We start from the raw sequence: 19244 nt of genomic DNA, 5'->3' as shown, positions 1-19244 counted from the left end.
GACTAGTCCCAAGTATTCCAATCTCTGGGGCGGAACGAACACTGACTTTTGGAAATTCAGAAGCCAGCCGAACTCTTAGAGTCTGACACGTGATAGACACGTCCTCTTCTAATTCTGAGCCTGAGAAAGGCTCGCAGGAGAAGGTCGTCCAGATATCCCACAATGGTGATCCCTCGCTGTCTCAGCAGGGCTAGTATCGGGGCGAGCACCTTGGTGAAAACCCGCGGTGCCAAGGCCAAGCCGAACGGGAGGGCCACAAATTGAAAGTGATCCTCCCCAATCGCAAAGCGCAGAAACTTCTGGTGCTTTGTGCATATGGGAACATGTAGGTATGCGTCCATGATATCCAAGGAAGCCAGGAAGTCTCCCTGATGGAGTGCCGCTATCACAGAGCGAATCGACTCCATCCTGAATTTTTGCACCTTGACAAAGCAATTGAGGGCCTTGAGGTCCAGGATAGGGCGGACCCCATCCTTCTTGGGGACCACGAACAGATTGGAGTAAAACCCCTGAAAGCGTTCCAACGAGGGAACTGGTACAATCACCCCCCTGTTCAGTAGATTCTGGACAGCCCCCGACAGGGCCTACCGGCGAACTGGAGGAAGCTGGAGGTTGGAAGGAAAAAATCTGTTTGGGGGACAAGAGAGAAACTCTGTCTTGTACCCTGAGGCAACCACTTTGCAAACCCAACGGTCGGAAAGAAGAGACCTCCACCGAGCCGCGAATTCGCGAACCTGGCCCCCCCCACCCGAGACCCGGGCGGGGGCAGACCTTCATGCGGAAGCAGGTTTGTCCGCAGGCTTGCGGTACCAGGTGCACTTCTGCCCCGCAGCGGGGGCCTTGGCACCTTGCGGACCTTTTCCCGCCGCGCTGGGCGTGCGAAAAAAACGCTTTGGGGTAGTAAAGGGGGGTCCTTGCTTGCGGCGAGGCTCCTTGCCCTTCCCAGATTGTGGGAGCAGTGTGCTCTTACCACCAGTGGCATCCTTAATGATGTCATCCAGGGACGCCCCAAAAAGCCGCTCACCCTTAAAGCGCTAATCCACTAAAGCCTTCTTAGAGGACTGGTCTGCCGACCGGCATTTCAGCCACACAAGGCGGCGCAATGCCACTGCATAGGCGGAAGCCCTGGAAAGCAAGGGGAGCGTAACCAGGGCCGACTCACAGACAAATTTCAGACCTTGAACCAATTGTTCAGCCATGTCCTTACAGGTCTTGAAAGTGTCCTGTTCCTCCAGCTCCTGCAGCAGGAGCAGCAGCAGCGTTCAGTCAGTCTGTGACACCAAAGTCCCCGCCAGAACCGGCTTCACCGCCGAACCCACAACAGTGAATAGGGAGCGGGCCAAAGCCTCCACTCTCCTATCAGCAGGGTCCTTAAATGCAGGAGCCCCTTCCACAGGCAACGTGGTGGCCTTGCTTAGTCTGGACACGGGAGGGTCCACCGACGGAGGAGAGACCCACTTTTTTAAAAAGTCCTCCTCAAGGGGGTAACGGGTTGCAAAGTTTTTTGGAACGGCAAAAACCTTTTGTGGTGTAACCCATTCCTTGTTCAACATATTGTCCAAATAAGGAACACAAGGAAACACTTTTGCGGTGCGTGGCGGTTTGCGGAACCCAAAAGGGACTGGCACATCAGGTGCCTCCGCCACATCTTCAAGTTTCAGAGTATCACGCACCACAGAAATAAGAGCTCCAACAAATTCCTTGTCACTAACTGACCCTGAAGCAGAGTCATCCTCACTGTCCCCGTGGGTTAAGCCCGCAGCCTCTGACACTACAGAACCAGAAGCAGCAATAGCAAGGTCCGATTCTGCGTCGGAGACATCCCCAGAAGCAGGCTCAGGGAGGGGGCGCTTTTTACCCCCCTTCTGGGCTCTGGCTGCTTCAAACCTGGCGAGAAAAGCCTCCAGGACAGCCAACATTGCCTCAACAGATGTGGCGGGGGGAGGGGCGTCAAGGGTTAACTCAGGCATTGCTGGGGAAGAAGTCCCTGGTTCAGGCTCCATAATGCCCCACCGCTGTGTCACCCTCACTGCAAAACAGAAAAACACCCACTGACCACCTCCTGGCTGCTACAACAGAGTATGGGGGCCCCCTGGGAACTCACCACCCCTCCCGGTGCAGCGCGGGCTGAGACAAGCCTAAGGTGTGCTGAGATGCCGGCTGCGCTGCGTCTATCCCCTCAGGCAGATTTGCGGTCTTTTTGCAGCGCTAAAACGGCCACACAAGGCCAAACGAAATCCAAAATGACCGCCGTATATGTAAAAAAACAGCATAGGACCACAAGAAAATGGCCGCCGAGCCATATAAAGCGCGACTACGGCAAAATGGCGGCCGTTGCGCATTTAAAGAGCCCAAAGTGACACAGCAGTACAGCGCAGCACACAACACCACAAAAGACCCTGTAGTGAACACACACAGCCCCCTGCAGTGAACACACAAAGCCCCCGCTCCGCACACAGGCCCAGGTGTAATAAGAGACCCCAGAAAGCCCCCCCTCACAGCCGCTACCCAAATGGGAAAGGAGGGATAGGAAATAAGGGAGAGAGAAAAGCACTCTGTGCAGGCAGTGTCAAGCGGTCCCTCTCACTCTGTGCAGACAGTGTCAAGCGGTCCCTCTCACTCTTTGCAGACAGTGTCAAGCGGTCCCTCTCACTCTTTGCAGACAGTGTCAAGCGGTCCCTCTCACTCTGTGCAGGCAGTGTCAAGCGGTCCCTCTCACTCTGTGCAGGCAGTGCCAAGCGGTCCCTCTCACTCTGTGCAGGCAGTGTCAAGCGGTCCCTCTCACTCTGTGCAGGCAGTGTCAAGCGGTCCCTCTCACTCTGTGCAGGCAGTGTCAAGCGGTCCCTCTCTCACTCTGTGCAGGCAGTGTCAAGCGGTCCCTCTCTCACTCTGTGCAGGCAGTGTCAAGCGGTCCCTCTCACTCTGTGCAGGCAGTGTCAAGCGGTCCCTCTCACTCTGTGCAGGCAGTGTCAAGCGGTCCCTCTCACTCTGTGCAGGCAGTGTCAAGCGGTCCCTCTCACTCTGTGCAGGCAGTGTCAAGCGGTCCCTCTCACTCTGTGCAGGCAGTGTCAAGCGGTCCCTCTCACTCTGTGCAGGCAGTGTCAAGCGGTCCCTCTCACTCTGTGCAGGCAGTGTCAAGCGGTCCCTCTCACTCTGTGCAGGCAGTGTCAAGCGGTCCCTCTCACTCTGTGCAGGCAGTGTCAGGCGGTCCCTCTCACTCTGTGCAGGCAGTGTCAAGCGGTCCCTCTCACTCTGTGCAGGCAGTGCCAAGCGGTCCCTCTCACTCTGTGCAGGCAGTGTCAAGCGGTCCCTCTCACTCTGTGCAGGCAGTGTCAAGCGGTCCCTCTCACTCTGTGCAGGCAGTGTCAAGCGGTCCCTCTCACTCTGTGCAGGCAGTGTCAAGCGGTCCCTCTCTCACTCTGTGCAGGCAGTGTCAAGCGGTCCCTCTCTCACTCTGTGCAGGCAGTGTCAAGCGGTCCCTCTCACTCTGTGCAGGCAGTGTCAAGCGGTCCCTCTCACTCTGTGCAGGCAGTGTCAAGCGGTCCCTCTCACTCTGTGCAGGCAGTGTCAAGCGGTCCCTCTCACTCTGTGCAGGCAGTGTCAAGCGGTCCCTCTCACTCTGTGCAGGCAGTGTCAAGCGGTCCCTCTCACTCTGTGCAGGCAGTGTCAAGCGGTCCCTCTCACTCTGTGCAGGCAGTGTCAAGCGGTCCCTCTCACTCTGTGCAGGCAGTGTCAAGTGGTCCCTCTCACTCTGTGCAGGCAGTGTCAAGTGGTCCCTCTCACTCTGTGCAGGCAGTGTCAAGCTGTCTCTCTCTCTGGGGCAATATGGAACAGTCTCCCCCTCTCTCTCTGTGTGGGGAATGTGGTGTAGATAGAAGGTGATCTGATTTGGTGGTTCAATGGGCCACTTGACTGGACTTGCCCCCCAGGCCTAAGGCTGCCAGCCCTCCCCTGGTGTCAGCAGCTGTTCTTCAGTGTGTGTGTATATATATGTACACACACACACGTACACACACACATTATATATATATATATATATATATATATATACACATATACATACATACATACACAGCATAAGTAGTGCTAAGCCCATGACAAACATCAAAGACCCTGATGGCAAACCATTTATTTTAACAAAAAATTCCACATAAGATTGTGTATATTTATTGCATGTTTACCTGTAACATTTCCCTTTTGTGAACATCCACAGCAGACTCAGAGCTTGTGCACAAGTAACACCCTAACATTCTCATCTGGGTGCTTTGTAAAGAGTTATATAGGGAGGGGCAAAGAAGCTGCATCACCAGACAATGTAACTGAGAAAAATAGAGGCTGGCAAATGTGTCACCAACAGAAAATGTGATCAATGTATGATAGAGCTGCTTTTTGATTACAATTAAAATCACAATTATGTGCACTAAAAGTGAACCAAAGAAAGCATAATAAAGATATGGCAAATGTAGGTACATACATGGCAAACAACTAATGTGACAAAAAATAAAAATAAATCTCCTGCCTCTGGGCAAAATTCAACTGAAAAGAATAACATAGATGGTCAATAAGACCAGAGATTGTGTTTCCCTCCAATAAGCACAAATTTAGAGACTAAAGGTCAAATAATACTGTGGAAGCAAATCTTCTCTGTGGTATACAGATAAAATAATGTCTTCCACAGCAAGTGTAGCACATGACATGTCCAATTTCTGCCATCCAGTTTTCCAAGAACAAGAATACTGTGGCCTGATGATATAGTCAGGCCAGTGTCACACTGGATACAACACCAGCTTAACTTTTAGGACTAGTCTTGTTTTTTTTCTTCTTTTTTGTTGTTTCCAATTACATTAGGTGATCTTGGAGCCATGATTCGGCCTACAATGATGAAGAAGATGGCCAGCACGTGGATAGAAAAATAAATAGACTTCCAGTAACGCAAAGTGTCAGAGAAGGTGAGGAGAACGAAGCCCATGCACATGTAGTCGTATGCTCTCATCTTCAGGAACCAGTGCACCCAATCAAATACCAACTTGCCAGAATCAGAAAGATGACATCTCAATCCCATATCCATCATCCCCTCAGATGCCAGGCACAAGGGGATAGTCAAAAAGCTCAGGTAATAGCCAGGGTGGATTCCATGCCAGTAAGCACTGATCAGCATAGTCCACGCACTCCTGTTAAAAAGAGAAAACAGAAAAAGTTTAATTTGCAGCAAAAACTTTAGGCAAGTGCCCACCTATTCTGTAAATCCTGAATCAATATAATAATGCATTATAAAATAAAGGCTAAAATACTTTATAGCCAAACTCCCAGCTTTGTCTAAATGTACCTTTGCAGTGGGTGGGTTACATGCTTGTTTGGCTAGGGAGAAAAAAAAGAAAGAAGAAATACTCTATTCTTCTCTGCCACAGTCTTCCTCCTTTCTACACGACCAATCCCTCAAAGTTTCTTTGCTTTGCTGCTTGACCTTACTGCAGCTCTTGGACCTCATTATGCACATGCAGGATCAGCAGTCCTGTATTTTACATGAGGACAAAGTGCCTGCTCACTTCCCAGGCTGCTGAGGTATGGAGGAATAAGGAAGGTATGTGTACGTATACCTTTCGGGCTTAGACAAACAATCATGTGGCCCATGCAGTGCATTGGTAAAATTAACAGAAATCCAGAGTGGGACTTAAAAAGGTATTTCAGACAACAAGTGGTTGTCTTAAGTAAGCTACTAAAGCAACTAAAGGTAAAAGCTTAATTTTCTTTTCCTTTTTCCGAGTTCTGTGTATTCCCTGAAGAATAAGCACCCACTCCCATATACAAAGTTAGTGTACTTTAATAAGCCAAAGTGAACTTCCTCTCTGCTTCTTGTATCACCAATTACTTTCAAACTTCAAAAGCAGATTTGACGCTGGTGGCTGTAAGAAATGCCCTATTAACATAAATGTTGTTCCAGCATCATCGGCAGGTGTGTTCCAGGAACATCAGATTACAGACATAAAGGAGTGCTGTTGACTGGTGTTAAACAGAAATAACTGCCTGAAAGCCTAAACACTTAGGGCCAGATTCACAGAACAAATATGCTGATACTCCGGCGTATTTTCAAATTTGCCGCTTCGTATCTTAATTTGTGATTCACAAACAAGATACGACGGCTTTTGGCTAAGATCTGACAGGCTTACGGCTTTGTACGCCTTCGGATCTTAGGCTGCAATACTTTGGCCGCCGCTGGGTGGAGTTTGCGTCGTTTTCCTGTGTCGGGTATGCAAATTAGCTTTTACGGCGATCCACGAAGCTACTCGCGTGCGTAACGTCGTTTTTTCCCGTCGCAAAGTTAAGCAGTCTTTTTCATTGCTTAACTTTACACCAGCGATGTTAAAGTATGGCCGTCGTTCTCGCTTCGAATGTAAAAAAACATTTTCGGCGTAAGTACGTTACGCACGTCGCCATTTACAAACACGTCAGGGCGCCGTAATTTCGTGCAAAGCATGTCGGGAAAATTGCGAACGGAGCATGCGCAGAACTTTCGGCGTGGGAGCGCGCCTAATTTAAATGGTACACGCCCCATTTGAATTAGGCGGGCTTGCGCCGGACGTCTTTACGATACACCGCCGTAAGTTTACACGCAAGTGCTTGGTGAATCAGGCACTTGCGCTGAAAACTTGCGGCGGTGTAACGTAAACATGATACGTTACGCCGCCGGAGTTTTCTGTGAATCTGGCCCTTAGCAGTTAGCCTCTGCTACCCGTATGAACAACATGATTTTTGTTACGCACCATAGAATCCCTTTCTCGGTGTTCAATGACGGCCACAAATTCTGATTCTTTACTATAGTCTTTATAGCGCCACCTACAGGTGTAGGAAACTGGGTAGAAAAAACACAGCACCACCTACAGTATGAGCAATTCTGTCTGTCATGAACCCCCTCTCTGCTATAGGCCAGCCAGTTAGTCATAAAGTGTTTTTTTTTCTTTTTCCTCTTTCGCGCTCTCTCTCACTCTGGCTCTTCTGCTTTCTTATATGTGCTCTCTTTTTTCTGCTCTCCTATATATGTTCTCCTTGTCTAGCAAATGATTGTCCGTTTTAGGGTGATGGGATATTTATCTATTATGAGATAAGGAAGGATGGCAAGTAAAACCAAGATGATGTCATGGAATGTCAGAGGATTGGGGGAGAGCAGAAAGACATGCAGTAAAGGAACTAATTGAATTTCATAATCCTGCAATAGTTTGCTTGCAGGAGACACATAAGAGGAAGGATGATGACAAAATGTTTAGTACATTTAAATATAAACACAGATTTCATGCTACATACTCCACATATTCTCATGGAGTGAATATTTTGATCTCTAGCTCTATCAGGTTCACGTGTAATAAATGTATTAAAAACTCGGCTGGTCACTATCTGATGCTCTTATGTACCTTAAATGATTTTTTTTTTTCCGGTAAATATTTATATTCCCCCCATATAAGGATGATGTACTAAAAAGGTTTTTGAAAAAATGCCACATTGGTTGAATGTAACTACAGTAATAGTGGGGGATATCAAGAATGTATTAAATGAAGAGAAAGATAGGCAGAGTAATAAAAAGAATAATGGAAAGAGTAAGGTAACAAGATTGGTCAGTCAGATACAAGAGATGGGTATAATAGATATGTGGAGATTAGGATTCCCAGATAAGAAAGAATACTCATGCTACTCGAGTACACAAGGATCACTATCAAAAAATGATATGGCCCTGGGAAATTTTCTTCCCTTGGTAAAATTAGTTCAGTATGATCATTCCCCACTGACTTTGTCTTTGGAGTGGAAGGAACAACTGATTCGACCATTGTGGAAAGTAAATCCACAATGGCCATCTTTGATCCCAGAGAAGACCCAAATAGAACTAGTACTTATGAGCTTTTTCAAAGATAATAAGGGATCAACTTCAGCGAGGGTGGTTTGGGATGCAATGAAAGCATACCTTATGCCCTGTATACATGATCGGACCTTTGTCCGACCAAATTCACATCGGAATTCCGACGGAATTCCATCGGAGGAAAAGAGAACATGTTCTCTATGTAATCGTCGATGGAATTAATCGGAATTTTTCGATAGAAAAACTCGGATGGGCATACACATGGTCGGAATTTCCGATGGAAAAAGTCAGTCGGACTTTCCATCGGAAATTCTGATCCTGTGTACAGGGCATTAGAGGCGCAATAAAGAATAATCTAAAATAAAATTAGCCACAAGACAAAAGGAGGAAATGGCAATGCAAAGAGTTAAGCAAACAGAATAACAATATATATTAGATCCCATCGAAAAGAAATGCGTAGCATGGCAAGAAGCGCAAAAGATATATAGAGATACGGCTATAATTAACCACTTAACGACCGCCGCATGTAAATATACGTCAGCAGAATTGCACGTACAGGCAGAAGCACGTGCCGGTACGTCCCTGCCTAGACGTGGGTCGGAGGTCCGATCGGGACCCCCCCCGGTACATGCGGCGGTCGGTAATCGTCTGGGAGCGATCCGGGATGAGGGGCGGCTATTCATTTCTAGCCACCCCCTCGCGATAGCTCCCATCTCCCGCCTCTGCCCGCCCTGCCTGTGTAAGTGTAAACACAGGCAGGGGGAAGTGATGTTATCTCTCCTCGTGGCGGTCTTTTCGACCGACGCTTGAGGAGAGAAGACATCAGAACTGTGAGTTGCACTTAACAGTACACTGACACAGTCACACATAGGCACACGCCGCCAGGTTTCTATAGCGTTAGGTACCCCCATAAATAAAGGTTTTAACCCCTGATTGCCCCTAGAGTTAACCCTTTCACCAGTGATTACCGTATAAGTGTTACTGGTTAGCCAGTTAGTTATTTTAGGTTCGCCGCCAGGTTCTTAGAAAACGTCAGGTACCCCCATATATTACCTAATAAAGGTTTTAACCCCCTGATTGACCCCTAGTTAACCCTTTCACCAGTGATCACAGTATAAGTGTTACGGTTGACGCTGGTTAGTTAGTTTGCTGTTTATAGCATCAGGGCACCCGCCGTATATAACCCAATAAAGGTTTAACCCCCTGATCGCCCGGCGGGTGATATCAATTAAATTTTAGCGTCAGTCAGGGTCTGCGTCGCCCCAGGCAGAGTTAGGTTAGTGCCAGTAACGCTTACACCCACTCGCAAAGCATACACCCCCCTTAGTGGTATAGTATCTGAACAGATCAATATCTGATCAGATCTATACTAGCGTACCCAGCAGTTTAGGGTTCCCAAAAATGCATTGTTAGCGGGATCAGCCCAGATACCCGCTAGCACCTGCGTTTTGCCCCTCCGCCCAGCCCAGCCAAGTGCAGTATCGATCGATCACTGTCACTTACAAAACACAACACACATAACTGCAGCATTCGCAGAGACAGGCCTGATCCCTGTGATCGCTAACAGGTTTTTTTTTTGTAGCGTTTTCTTCATTTGCTGACAGATTAGGTGCTTTTTTACCAGTGAATCCTTACTAGTGTACCACTAAATTCAGAGTCAAAGAAGACAAAGACAGGCCCGTCGTGCCCATAGTGCCCTTCCTGCAGAATTTGCCTATCCTGATTGGGTCCCCATCACTTCTGCAGCACCCGCACTTCCCCCATTCACTGGCAAACCGGGTATTCAGGTGGATACAGCTGATTTTACGTCACTTGATTTTTATTCGCTGTATTTCACGGAAGATCTCTATAGATCTATTGTGGACCAGAGTATTTTATATGCTGGTACCTACATCACCGCTAATCACCAGTCCCTCCTTGCCAGAGAATGGAAACCACTTACGGTTTCCGAATTTAAGACCTTTCTGGGCCTTACCCTCAACATGGGCATACTCCAATTTCCGAAGTTGCGGATGTATTGGTCCACACATCCACTTCACCATATGCCCATATTCTCTGCTCACATGGCAAGGAATCGATACCAGGCGATCCTGCGGTTCTTGCATTTCAGTGACAATGCACTTTGTCGTCCGCGTGGAGACCCTGAATTTGACCGGCTCTACAAAATGCAGCCTTGTTTAATCCCCAGCAAGTTGTATGCGTTGATGAGTCCCTGATTAAATTTTCTGTCCGCTTGTCTTTCAAGCAGTACCTTCCCAGCAAGCGTGCCAGATACGGGGTCAAGCTCTATAAGTTTTGTGACAGGGCAACAGGCTACACATGGAGCGTTAGGGTTTATGAGGGCAAAGATAGTCAAATAGAGCCGGAGGACTGCCCAGATTACATAGGGAGCGCTGGCAAGATCGTGTGGGACTTGGTGTCACCCTTATTCGGAAAGGGGTACCACTTGTATGTGGACAATTATTACAGCAGCGTGGCACTTTTTAGTCACTTGTTTGATTGTCAGATTGGAGCATGTGGCACCGTGCGACCTAATCGCCGGCGCTTTCCCCAGCGGCTTGTAGATTCCCCTCTTAGGCTGGGGGCGAGAGCCTGCTGCAGGTGTAATAATTTGCTCGCTGTGAAGTGGCGGGACAATAAGAATGTTTTCGTTCTTACCACCCTTCACGCAGACACGACAGTACAAATTCGTATGGCGACTGGTGTTGTGGAGAAAAACCTCTGTGTCCACAAATATAACAAAAATATGGAAGGGGTGGACCTCAATGACCAGTTGATGGCGCTGTATCATATTGCCCGTAAGGCGAGACGCTGGTACAAAAAAAGTGTCTCTATATTTATTTCAATTGACTTTACTGAATGCTTTTGTCTTATACAAAGCTTCAGGACGGAATGGATCCTTCCTTGACTTCCAGGAGGAGATCATCACAGAACTTCTGTATCCAGGCGGTTCTGTACCTCACCACCCCCTACCAAATGCAGTAAGCCGACTGCATGAGAGGCATTTTTTGTATGCCCTCGAGAGTACCCCTACCCAACGAACCCCCTAAAGAAGATGTCGTGTCTGTAACAAGCGCGGATTTAGGCGTGACACCCATTATTTTTGTCACCGCTGTCCTGCCGATCCTGGTCTCTGTGTTGGTGAATGTTTTGAACGCTTCCACACACTAGTAAAGTATTAGCGTAGGGTAAAACATTCCACAGGCTAGGCACACTTAAACAGGGTCTCCCAAGATGCCATCGCATTTTGAGAGACCCAAACCTGGAACCAAAATGTTGAACAGTTACAGTTACAAAAAAAAGTGCTAAAAAATAAAAACACAAAAATAAATAAATAAAATTGTTGTTTTATTGTTCTCTCCCTCTCTATTCTCTCTCTATTGTTCTGCTATTTTTTACTGTGTTCTATTCTGCAAAGTTTTATTGTTATGTTTTTTCATGCTTGCTTTTCAGGTATGTAATTTACTTTACTGTTTTCAGGTACGCCATTCAGCTGTTGCGCAGACTTATTTATCTTGACAACAACAGCGTTTTCTCCCACTATATATAAAGCCGTGACTCCAGTGCTGTAGGAGGTGATTTCACCACCACAGTTAAAAAAAGAGCATATATGCCGAAGCATGGGGGCATTAGGGGAGGAGCGATTTTGCTCCTAATGCCGCGTATATACGGTCGACATTCCTACGGAGGCTTGCCCATGGAAAGGTCAGACCGTGTGTACGCGGCATAACTTTTTTGCGGGAGGATGCCCCCATGCTTCGGCATATATATATTTTAGGCACAGGTTGCATTAAAAAAAAAATATTTTTTACTATGTTTTTTTGTTTTTGGTATTTGCTTTGCAGGTATGGTATGATCTTACTGTTATACTGTAATGTTACTTTGTTTTAATGTTAACCATCATTTGCTTAGCAGGTACGCCATTCAGTTGCAGCGTGGATTTATTTAGCGTGACAGCAACAGCGTTTGCTCCCACGATATATAAAGCCGCGACTCCAACGCTGTAGGAGGTGATTTCACCACCACAGTTAAAAAAAAAAAGAGCATATATGCCGAAGCATGGGGGCATTAGGGGCGGAGGAGCGATTTGCTCCTAATGCCGCGTACATACCGTTGACATTCCTACGGAGGCTTTCCCGTGGAAAAGTCTGACCATGTGTACACGGCATAGAAAAGTCCGACTTTTTTGCGGGAGGATGCCCCCATGCTTCGGCATATATAAATTATGCATGTATGCCCATCATTAGAAGTGGGTGGATGAAGGGAGGTATTCTAATGGTGGGCATACCCAACGATCAATCTTTTTTTCATTCAGCCAACAGGCTGCACGAAAAAAAAAAAAGATTACAATACATGTCCAACAAGAACCATCAACGTACTGGTATGTGACTGGACTTTGAATGGTTATACCAGAATGATGCCTGCTGGTTTAGGTATCATCTTGGTATCATTCTTTTCAGCCAGCGGTCGGCTTTCATGTAAAAGCAGTCCTAGCGGCTAATTAGCCTCTAGACTGCTTTTACATTCAGTGGGAGGGAATGTCCCCCCCCCGGATATAAACAGCGCCATTGGGAAAGAATTTCATCACACCGATCTTGGTGTGGTCAGATGCTTTGAGGGCAGAGGAAAGATCTAGGGTGTAATAGACCCCATTTTTTTAAAAAAAAGAGTACCTGTCACTAACTATTGCTATCATAAGGGATATTTACATTCCCTGAGATAACAATAAAAATGGTAAAAAATAAATAAAATGGAAGGAACAGTTTACAAATAAAATAAAAAAAAGCTAAATAAATATATATATATATATATATATAAAAAAAAAAAAAAAAAAAAAAAAAAAAGCATCCCTGCCCCCCCCTGCTCTTGCGCAAAGGCGAACGCAAGCGTTGGTCTGGAGTCATATGTAAACAGCAATTGTACCATGCATGTGAGGCATCACTGCTAAGGGCAGATCGAGGGCAGTAATTTTAGCAGTAGACCCCCTCTGTAAATCTAATGTGGTAACCTGTAAAGGCTTTTAAAAATGTATGTAGTTTGTCGCCACTGCGCGTTTGTGCGCAATTTTAAAGTATGTAATGTTTGGTATCCATGTACTCGGCCTAATATCATCTTTTTTATTTCATCAATAATTTGGGCAATAAAGTGTGTTTTAGTGCTTTAAAAAAAAAATTTGTTTGAAAAATGGCTGCGCACCCACCATTTTTGCTTTAAAAAAATATATAATGTTTGGGGGTTCAACTTGACTTTCTTGCAAAAAAAAAATATATTTATATGTAAACAAACAGTGTCAGAAAGGGCTTTGTCTTTAGAAGTGGTTAGAAGAGCGGGTGATGTATGACCTAAGCTTCTAAAAGTTGTGCATAAAATGCCAGGAAAGTTCAAAATCCCCCCAAATGACCACATTTTGGAAAGTAGACACCCCAAGCTATTTGCTGAGAGGCATGTCGAGTACATGGAATATTTTATATTTTGACACAAGTTGCGGGAAAAATAAATATATATATATATATTTTTTGCACAAAGTTGTCACTAAATGATATATTGCTCAAACATGCCATGGGCATATGTGGAATTACACCCCAAAATACATTCTGCTGCTTCTCCTGAGTACGGGGATACCACATGTGTGAGACTTTTTGGGAGCCTAGCCGCGTACGGGACCCCAAAAACCAATCACCGCCTTCAGACTTTCTAAGGGTGTACATTTTTTATTTCACTCCTCTCTACCTATCAGGCCGGAATCACACTAGTGCGGTGCAAATTTCAGCTCTCTTATCTCTGCAGAGAGATAAGAGAAGTGTTCAGCAGATTAGCAACATTTTAGATGCGAATTTGGAGACCTGGGAGAAGTTACGGGGGAGAGGAGAGTGGGGGAGAAGTGTATTGAGCTGAATGAGAGAAATTCCTGAAGAGAACTGAACACATCTGCGAATTCAGCTGCGTACCCATAGAAGATAATGGGCTTGAATTCGCACCTGAGTCGCACCGCAATGCCTAAAAGACGCACACGGTTTGGCGGCAATGCGCAGTGCGAATGCATCGCACATATGTGAACCAGCCTCATTGAAAACAATGTATTTTAAAATGTTCTGCGAATTGGATGCGGTTTAAGCCGCACTCAATTCGCATAGGTATGAACCCGGCCTCACATAAAATGCCAAAATAGCACAAAACCCCCCCCAAATGACCCCATTTTGGAAAGTAGACACCCCAAGCTATTTGCTGAGAGGTATTATGAGTATTTTGCAGATCTCGCTTTTTGTCACAAAGTTTTGAAAATGTAAAAAAGAAAAAAAAATACATTTTTATTTTTTTTCTTTATTTTTAAAAACAAATGAGAGCTGTAAAATACTCACCATGCCTCTCAGCAAATAGCTTGGGGTGTCTACTTTCCAAAATGGGGTCATTTGCGGGGGTTTTGTGCTATTTTGGCATTTATGGCCTTCGAAACTGTGATAGGTAGTGAGGAGTAAAATCAAAACTTTGCGCCCTTAGAAATGCTAAAGGCGGTGCTTGGTTTTTGGGGCCCCATACGCGGCTAGACTCCCAAAAAGTCCCACACGTGGTATCCCTGTACTCAGGAGAAGCAGCAGAATGTATTTAGGGGTGCAATTCCACATATAACCATGGCATGTGTGAGCAATATATAATTTAGTGACAACTTTTTGTATTTTTTTTTTTTGTCATTATTCAATCACTTGGGACAAAAAAAAAAATATTCAATGGACTCAACATGCCTCTCAGCAGTTTCCTTGGGGTGTCTACTTTCCAAAATGGGGTCATTTGGGGGGGGGGGTTTGCACTGCCCTGCCATTTTAGCACCTCAAGAATTGAGATAGGCAGTCATAAATTAAAAGCTGTGTAAATTCCAGAAAATGTACCCTAGTAGACGCTATAACTTTTGCGAAAACCAATAAATATACGTTTATTGCGATTTTTTTTATATTAAAGACATGTGGCTGAATACATTTTGGCCTAAATGTTTGACTAAAATTTAGTTTATTCGATTTTTCTTATAACAAAAAGTAGAAAATATCTTTTTTTTTTCAAAATCTTCGGTCTTTTTCCATTTATATCGCAAAAAATAAAAATCACAGAGGCAATCAAATACCATCAAAGAAAGCTCTATTTGTGGGAAGAAAAGGACGCAAATTTTGTTTCGGTACAACATTGCATGACCACGCAATTACCAGTTAAAGCAGCGCAGTGCAAAATTGTAAAAACACCTTTGGTCCTTTAGCTGCATATTGGTCCGGGGCTTAAGTGGTTAATACATACATACACATAGGGCCAGATTCACAGAGCAAGTACGCCGACGTATCTACTGATACACCGGCGTACCTTCAAATTTTCCCGCATCGTATCTTTAGTTTGAATCCTCAAACCAAGATACGACGGCTTCTGGCTTCGATCCGACAGGCGTACGGCTTCGTACGCCTTCGGATCGTAGGTGCAATACTTCGGCGCCCGCTGGGTGGAGTTCGCGTCATTTTCCCCGTCGGGTATGCTAATTAGCTTTTTCCGTCGATCCACGAAGGTACGCGCGGCCGTCGCATTCTCTTACGTCGTTGCTAGTCGGCTTTTCCCGGCGTATAGTTAAAGCTGCTATTTTGCGGTGTATAGATAGACTTGCCATGTTAAAGTATGGCCGTCGTTCCCGTGTCAAATTAATTTTTTTTTTTTTTTGCGTAAGGCCCCGTACACACGACCGGATCTATCCGCTGGGATTGATCCGCGGATCAGTTCCAGCAGACAGATCCGGTCGTGTGTAGGCCCGAGCGGACATTTTCCAGCAGATAAAAATCCAGCCGACGGATTTCCAGCGGATAAAAATTTCTTAGCATGCTAAGAAATCTATCCGCTGGAATCTAGTCTGTGGCAAACCTAGCCACTTCTGGAACGCTGGACGTTACATGTCAAAGGGTTGTCTGTATTATATGCTATGTAGTCTGCTTGGTCTTATGAGGGCATAGTAATTTGTATGCTAGCAGCCGTAAGCCACTAGCATTCAAGTACTTTGTTTTATGTTGCCCAATCGGTGTTCGGCAGTTTTAAAACCGAACTCTCACAACACATAACCCCAGACCCCAGCTATCAACCGACTTTTCCCTCGTGCAGCAATGCCTGATGGGAGAATTATCCAAAATGTTAAGTTCCCCATGTGGTCCTCACTGTAATACCCCTGCTAAATCTGTTTGGCTGTTTGGAAACCCCTTGCATGGGGAATTATATAAATATGGAAGCCTGTGAATAACAAGTCAGTTGACTCCCAGAGCTGTGTTTCGTCTGGTTACTGGGGGGGATTTGGGACATTGCCTTACTTTTCAGCGCTGACTGTGGATTTACCCTGTTTTTTTTTTTTTTTTTTTCACTTCAGACTTCAACCTTATAGAGTGTGCGTTTATACGCTCATGTTCCGTTAACCAGCCCTTAGCGCCTCTAATCGGGTTTCGCATCATTAGTGTGGTCTTTTTTCTTAAGTTGCTTTTTCTCTTACAAAAATATGTATATTATATATTTTTATGCACATATATATATATATATATATATTTTTTTTTTGTTGAGATATATGGCCCGGAAAATAAACAAAAAACAAAAAGACAAATAATTTTACAATTCCTTCACCTTATCCCCGTTCCTCCCTCCCCCCCTCCCCCTATCTCACCATAGACATTCCAAAATGACTTCTGATGCCTTCATCTAATTTTAATTTGTCTTTAGGTCTCAGCCCTTAGTTTTTCTACATAACTCCAAGATCTCTTAAATTCCCTCCAATTATCCCACTTCTTATCTTGAGCTATGTTATTGCCTTCTACTCCTTCTCTCATTTCTTCCATTCTATAGGTCTCTTCCACGGAGTCTATCCATTCCCAGATTGGGGGACATTCTTCCTCCTGTCATTTTCTCGGTATTATCCTTTTAGCGGCATTTAGTAGATGTGGGACTAGGGTTTTCTTATAATTTTTAGTTTTTTCCTCTCCCCCATGGAACAGTACTACCCAAGGGTCCAGTTTAATTTTTCCTTTTGTAATCTCTTCTATGCATCCCAAATTTTTTTTCCAGAATACCTCTACTTTAGGACATTTCCACCACAGATGGGCCATGGTTCCCGGGGTCCTACATCCCCTCCAACACTCTCCCGTTTGTTCGTCATCAAATTTGGATAACTTATCCGGGGTCATGTACCATCCAGTCAGGCATTTATAGCTCATCTCGGCTGTACGGCTATCTACTGCCGAGGAATGAACTAGTGTCAGCATTTTTTCTATTGTGATCCTATCCCGTTTTGATCCTAATTCCCTCTCCCATTTTTTGACGAAAGGGGGGACCGTCCGCTCGTCCACCTTTAGCAGAATCTTATATAATTTTGAGATGGTTCCCTTGACCTTCTCTGATGTGCATAGTTTTTCCAAAACGGATAGCTGCTCCCCTGACCTCAGTGGGTGCGGCAATCTTTTTATAAAGTGGGCCAGCTGATGGAGATACCATCAGCTGGCCCACTTTATAAAAAGATTGCCGCACCCACTGAGGTCAGGGGAGCAGCTATCCGTTTTGGAAAAACTATCCACTATCTCCATTCGTCAATTTCTAAAAAAAAAGTTTTTTTCTCTTTTAATTCTTGTAGTGTTGCAATGTGCCCATCTTTTATTACGTCTCTTAATTGGGTCGTGTCTTTTTTTATCCAATTTCCTCCAATCTGTGATTTACCCGGTGCAAAATAATCATTGTTTTTTAGTGCTAATAGTGGTGAATTAAATTCCTTTTCTATTTTTTTATACATAGTATCCCAAATTTTTAGTGCATTTTTAGTAATCTCATGTGTATTCTTATCCAGTGTCCTATATTGAGGTGGGTTCCAAATAATCTTATTGAGACTTGCCTTTGACATTTCATTTTCGATGTTGACCCACCTATTTTCCTTGCTGGCCCTAGCCCACTCCACTACCCTTGACAGGATCACCGCCTCGTAGTATGTTTTAATGTCTGGTACTGCTAGTCCCCCCTTTATTTTAGGTTGTCTTAGGGTCTGGAAGGATATTCTGTGTTTCTTGTTTCTCCAAATAAAATTCATAATCTGTTTTTTAAGAGCTGAGAAGAGTATTCCAGGCAAACGCATAGGTATCATCTGAAACTTATAGGTAATCTTTGGTAAAATTACCATTTTACAAAAGTTTATTCGTCCTATCCAGGATAGTGGTCTATTTTTTATCCTCCCAATTTCCTCCCTGATTTCATTTAGCAATGGAATGAAGTTTTTCACATACATTTTTTTGGTTGATTTTACTAGAAAAATACCGAGGTACCTGAGTGCTTTTACCCAGGAAAATCGGTATTTCGATTTTAAGTCCCTTTCCTCCCATCCGTCAACATTAATACTTAAGATCTCAGTTTTGGCTACGTTGATTTTAAAATTGGATATTTCTCCGTATAGCGTACATAGGTCTAATAAATTTGGAATTGAGGTTTTAGGGTCCGACAAATAGAAGAGGACGTCATCTGCAAATGCCGAAAGTTTGTGTTCGTCCTCACCTATTTTAATTCCTCTTATATCGGGGCACCTGCGTATCCTGGCCAGTCAGTCAGTCAGTCAGTCAGTGTCAGAGGTGGAGTAGGGTGCTTCGGACCTTCCGCTTACGAGCCTGCTCCCACCCAGACCTGGCAGTCAGAAACTAGGCAGACTAGGCAGACTTCCATTACCTGTGCTGCACAAGAAACAGCTCCTAGGAACCAGGAATCCAGCTCTCTCCTCTCCTCGTGGACTCCTTCTTTCTCCGCAGGTAAGACCCTGTCTCTCAGGGCCTACCATCCTGGGGAACCACTGACGGCCGTCCTTCTCAGGGCAGCCGTCACACAGACCCCACACTGCGGCTCTCTATTTTCGTCTTTTGCTCAGCATCCTCACTCGCACGGCCACCCACGATTGTGGTGGCCCCCAGACACCCCCCCTGGGTGTATTTTCGGCGCTTTTTGGCGTTTTTACACGCCCGCGCCAGCCTGCTACTTTTCGCGGCCGCCGCGCCTCAGGAAAGTCCGCGGCTTCAGCCGCGGCCTACCGGCGCTCCGACCGTTTCTCCCTGCACCTACCACCAACAGTGCAGTTTTCTTTGTTTATCGCCCCTGCACCCCTAGAGGTCCCCTCCACCCCCTTATTAGCAACCAGATCGGTGGAATCATTTTCTTACCTACCTGATTGCCCCCCCAGCCTGGGTCCTGTGTATTTGCCTGGCGGCCATCTTGGTGCACCCCAGCAACAGTGTCACCCAGCATCCCCCCCCCCTTTTCCCCTCATTAAGTCATCAATCTTTGATCCAGGGCTTGAGCCGATCGCCTTTAGGGATCAGGAAGGAATTTTTTTCCCTGCCGCAGCACATTGGCCAGCTTGCCCAGGGTTTTT

At 45.5% G+C, this 19244-nt stretch overlaps 1 protein-coding gene across 1 annotated transcript in view; it reads right to left on the bottom strand.

Annotated features, from left to right (window-relative positions):
- Nucleotides 1-4109: 4109 nt before the first annotated feature.
- MBOAT7 (membrane bound O-acyltransferase domain containing 7) overlaps nt 4110-19244 on the bottom strand; it is a 631660-nt gene continuing 616525 nt past the window's right edge. Inside the window, 1 exon segment of the mRNA XM_040327599.1 lies at nt 4110-5171. Within this exon segment, the coding sequence (XP_040183533.1) occupies nt 4802-5171 (370 nt within the window). The 3' untranslated portion in view covers nt 4110-4801.

This window comes from Rana temporaria, chromosome 10 (genome assembly GCF_905171775.1).
Source record: "Rana temporaria chromosome 10, aRanTem1.1, whole genome shotgun sequence".
Lineage (NCBI taxonomy): Eukaryota > Metazoa > Chordata > Amphibia > Anura > Ranidae > Rana > Rana temporaria.
This window is presented reverse-complemented; position numbering and strand designations above follow the sequence as displayed.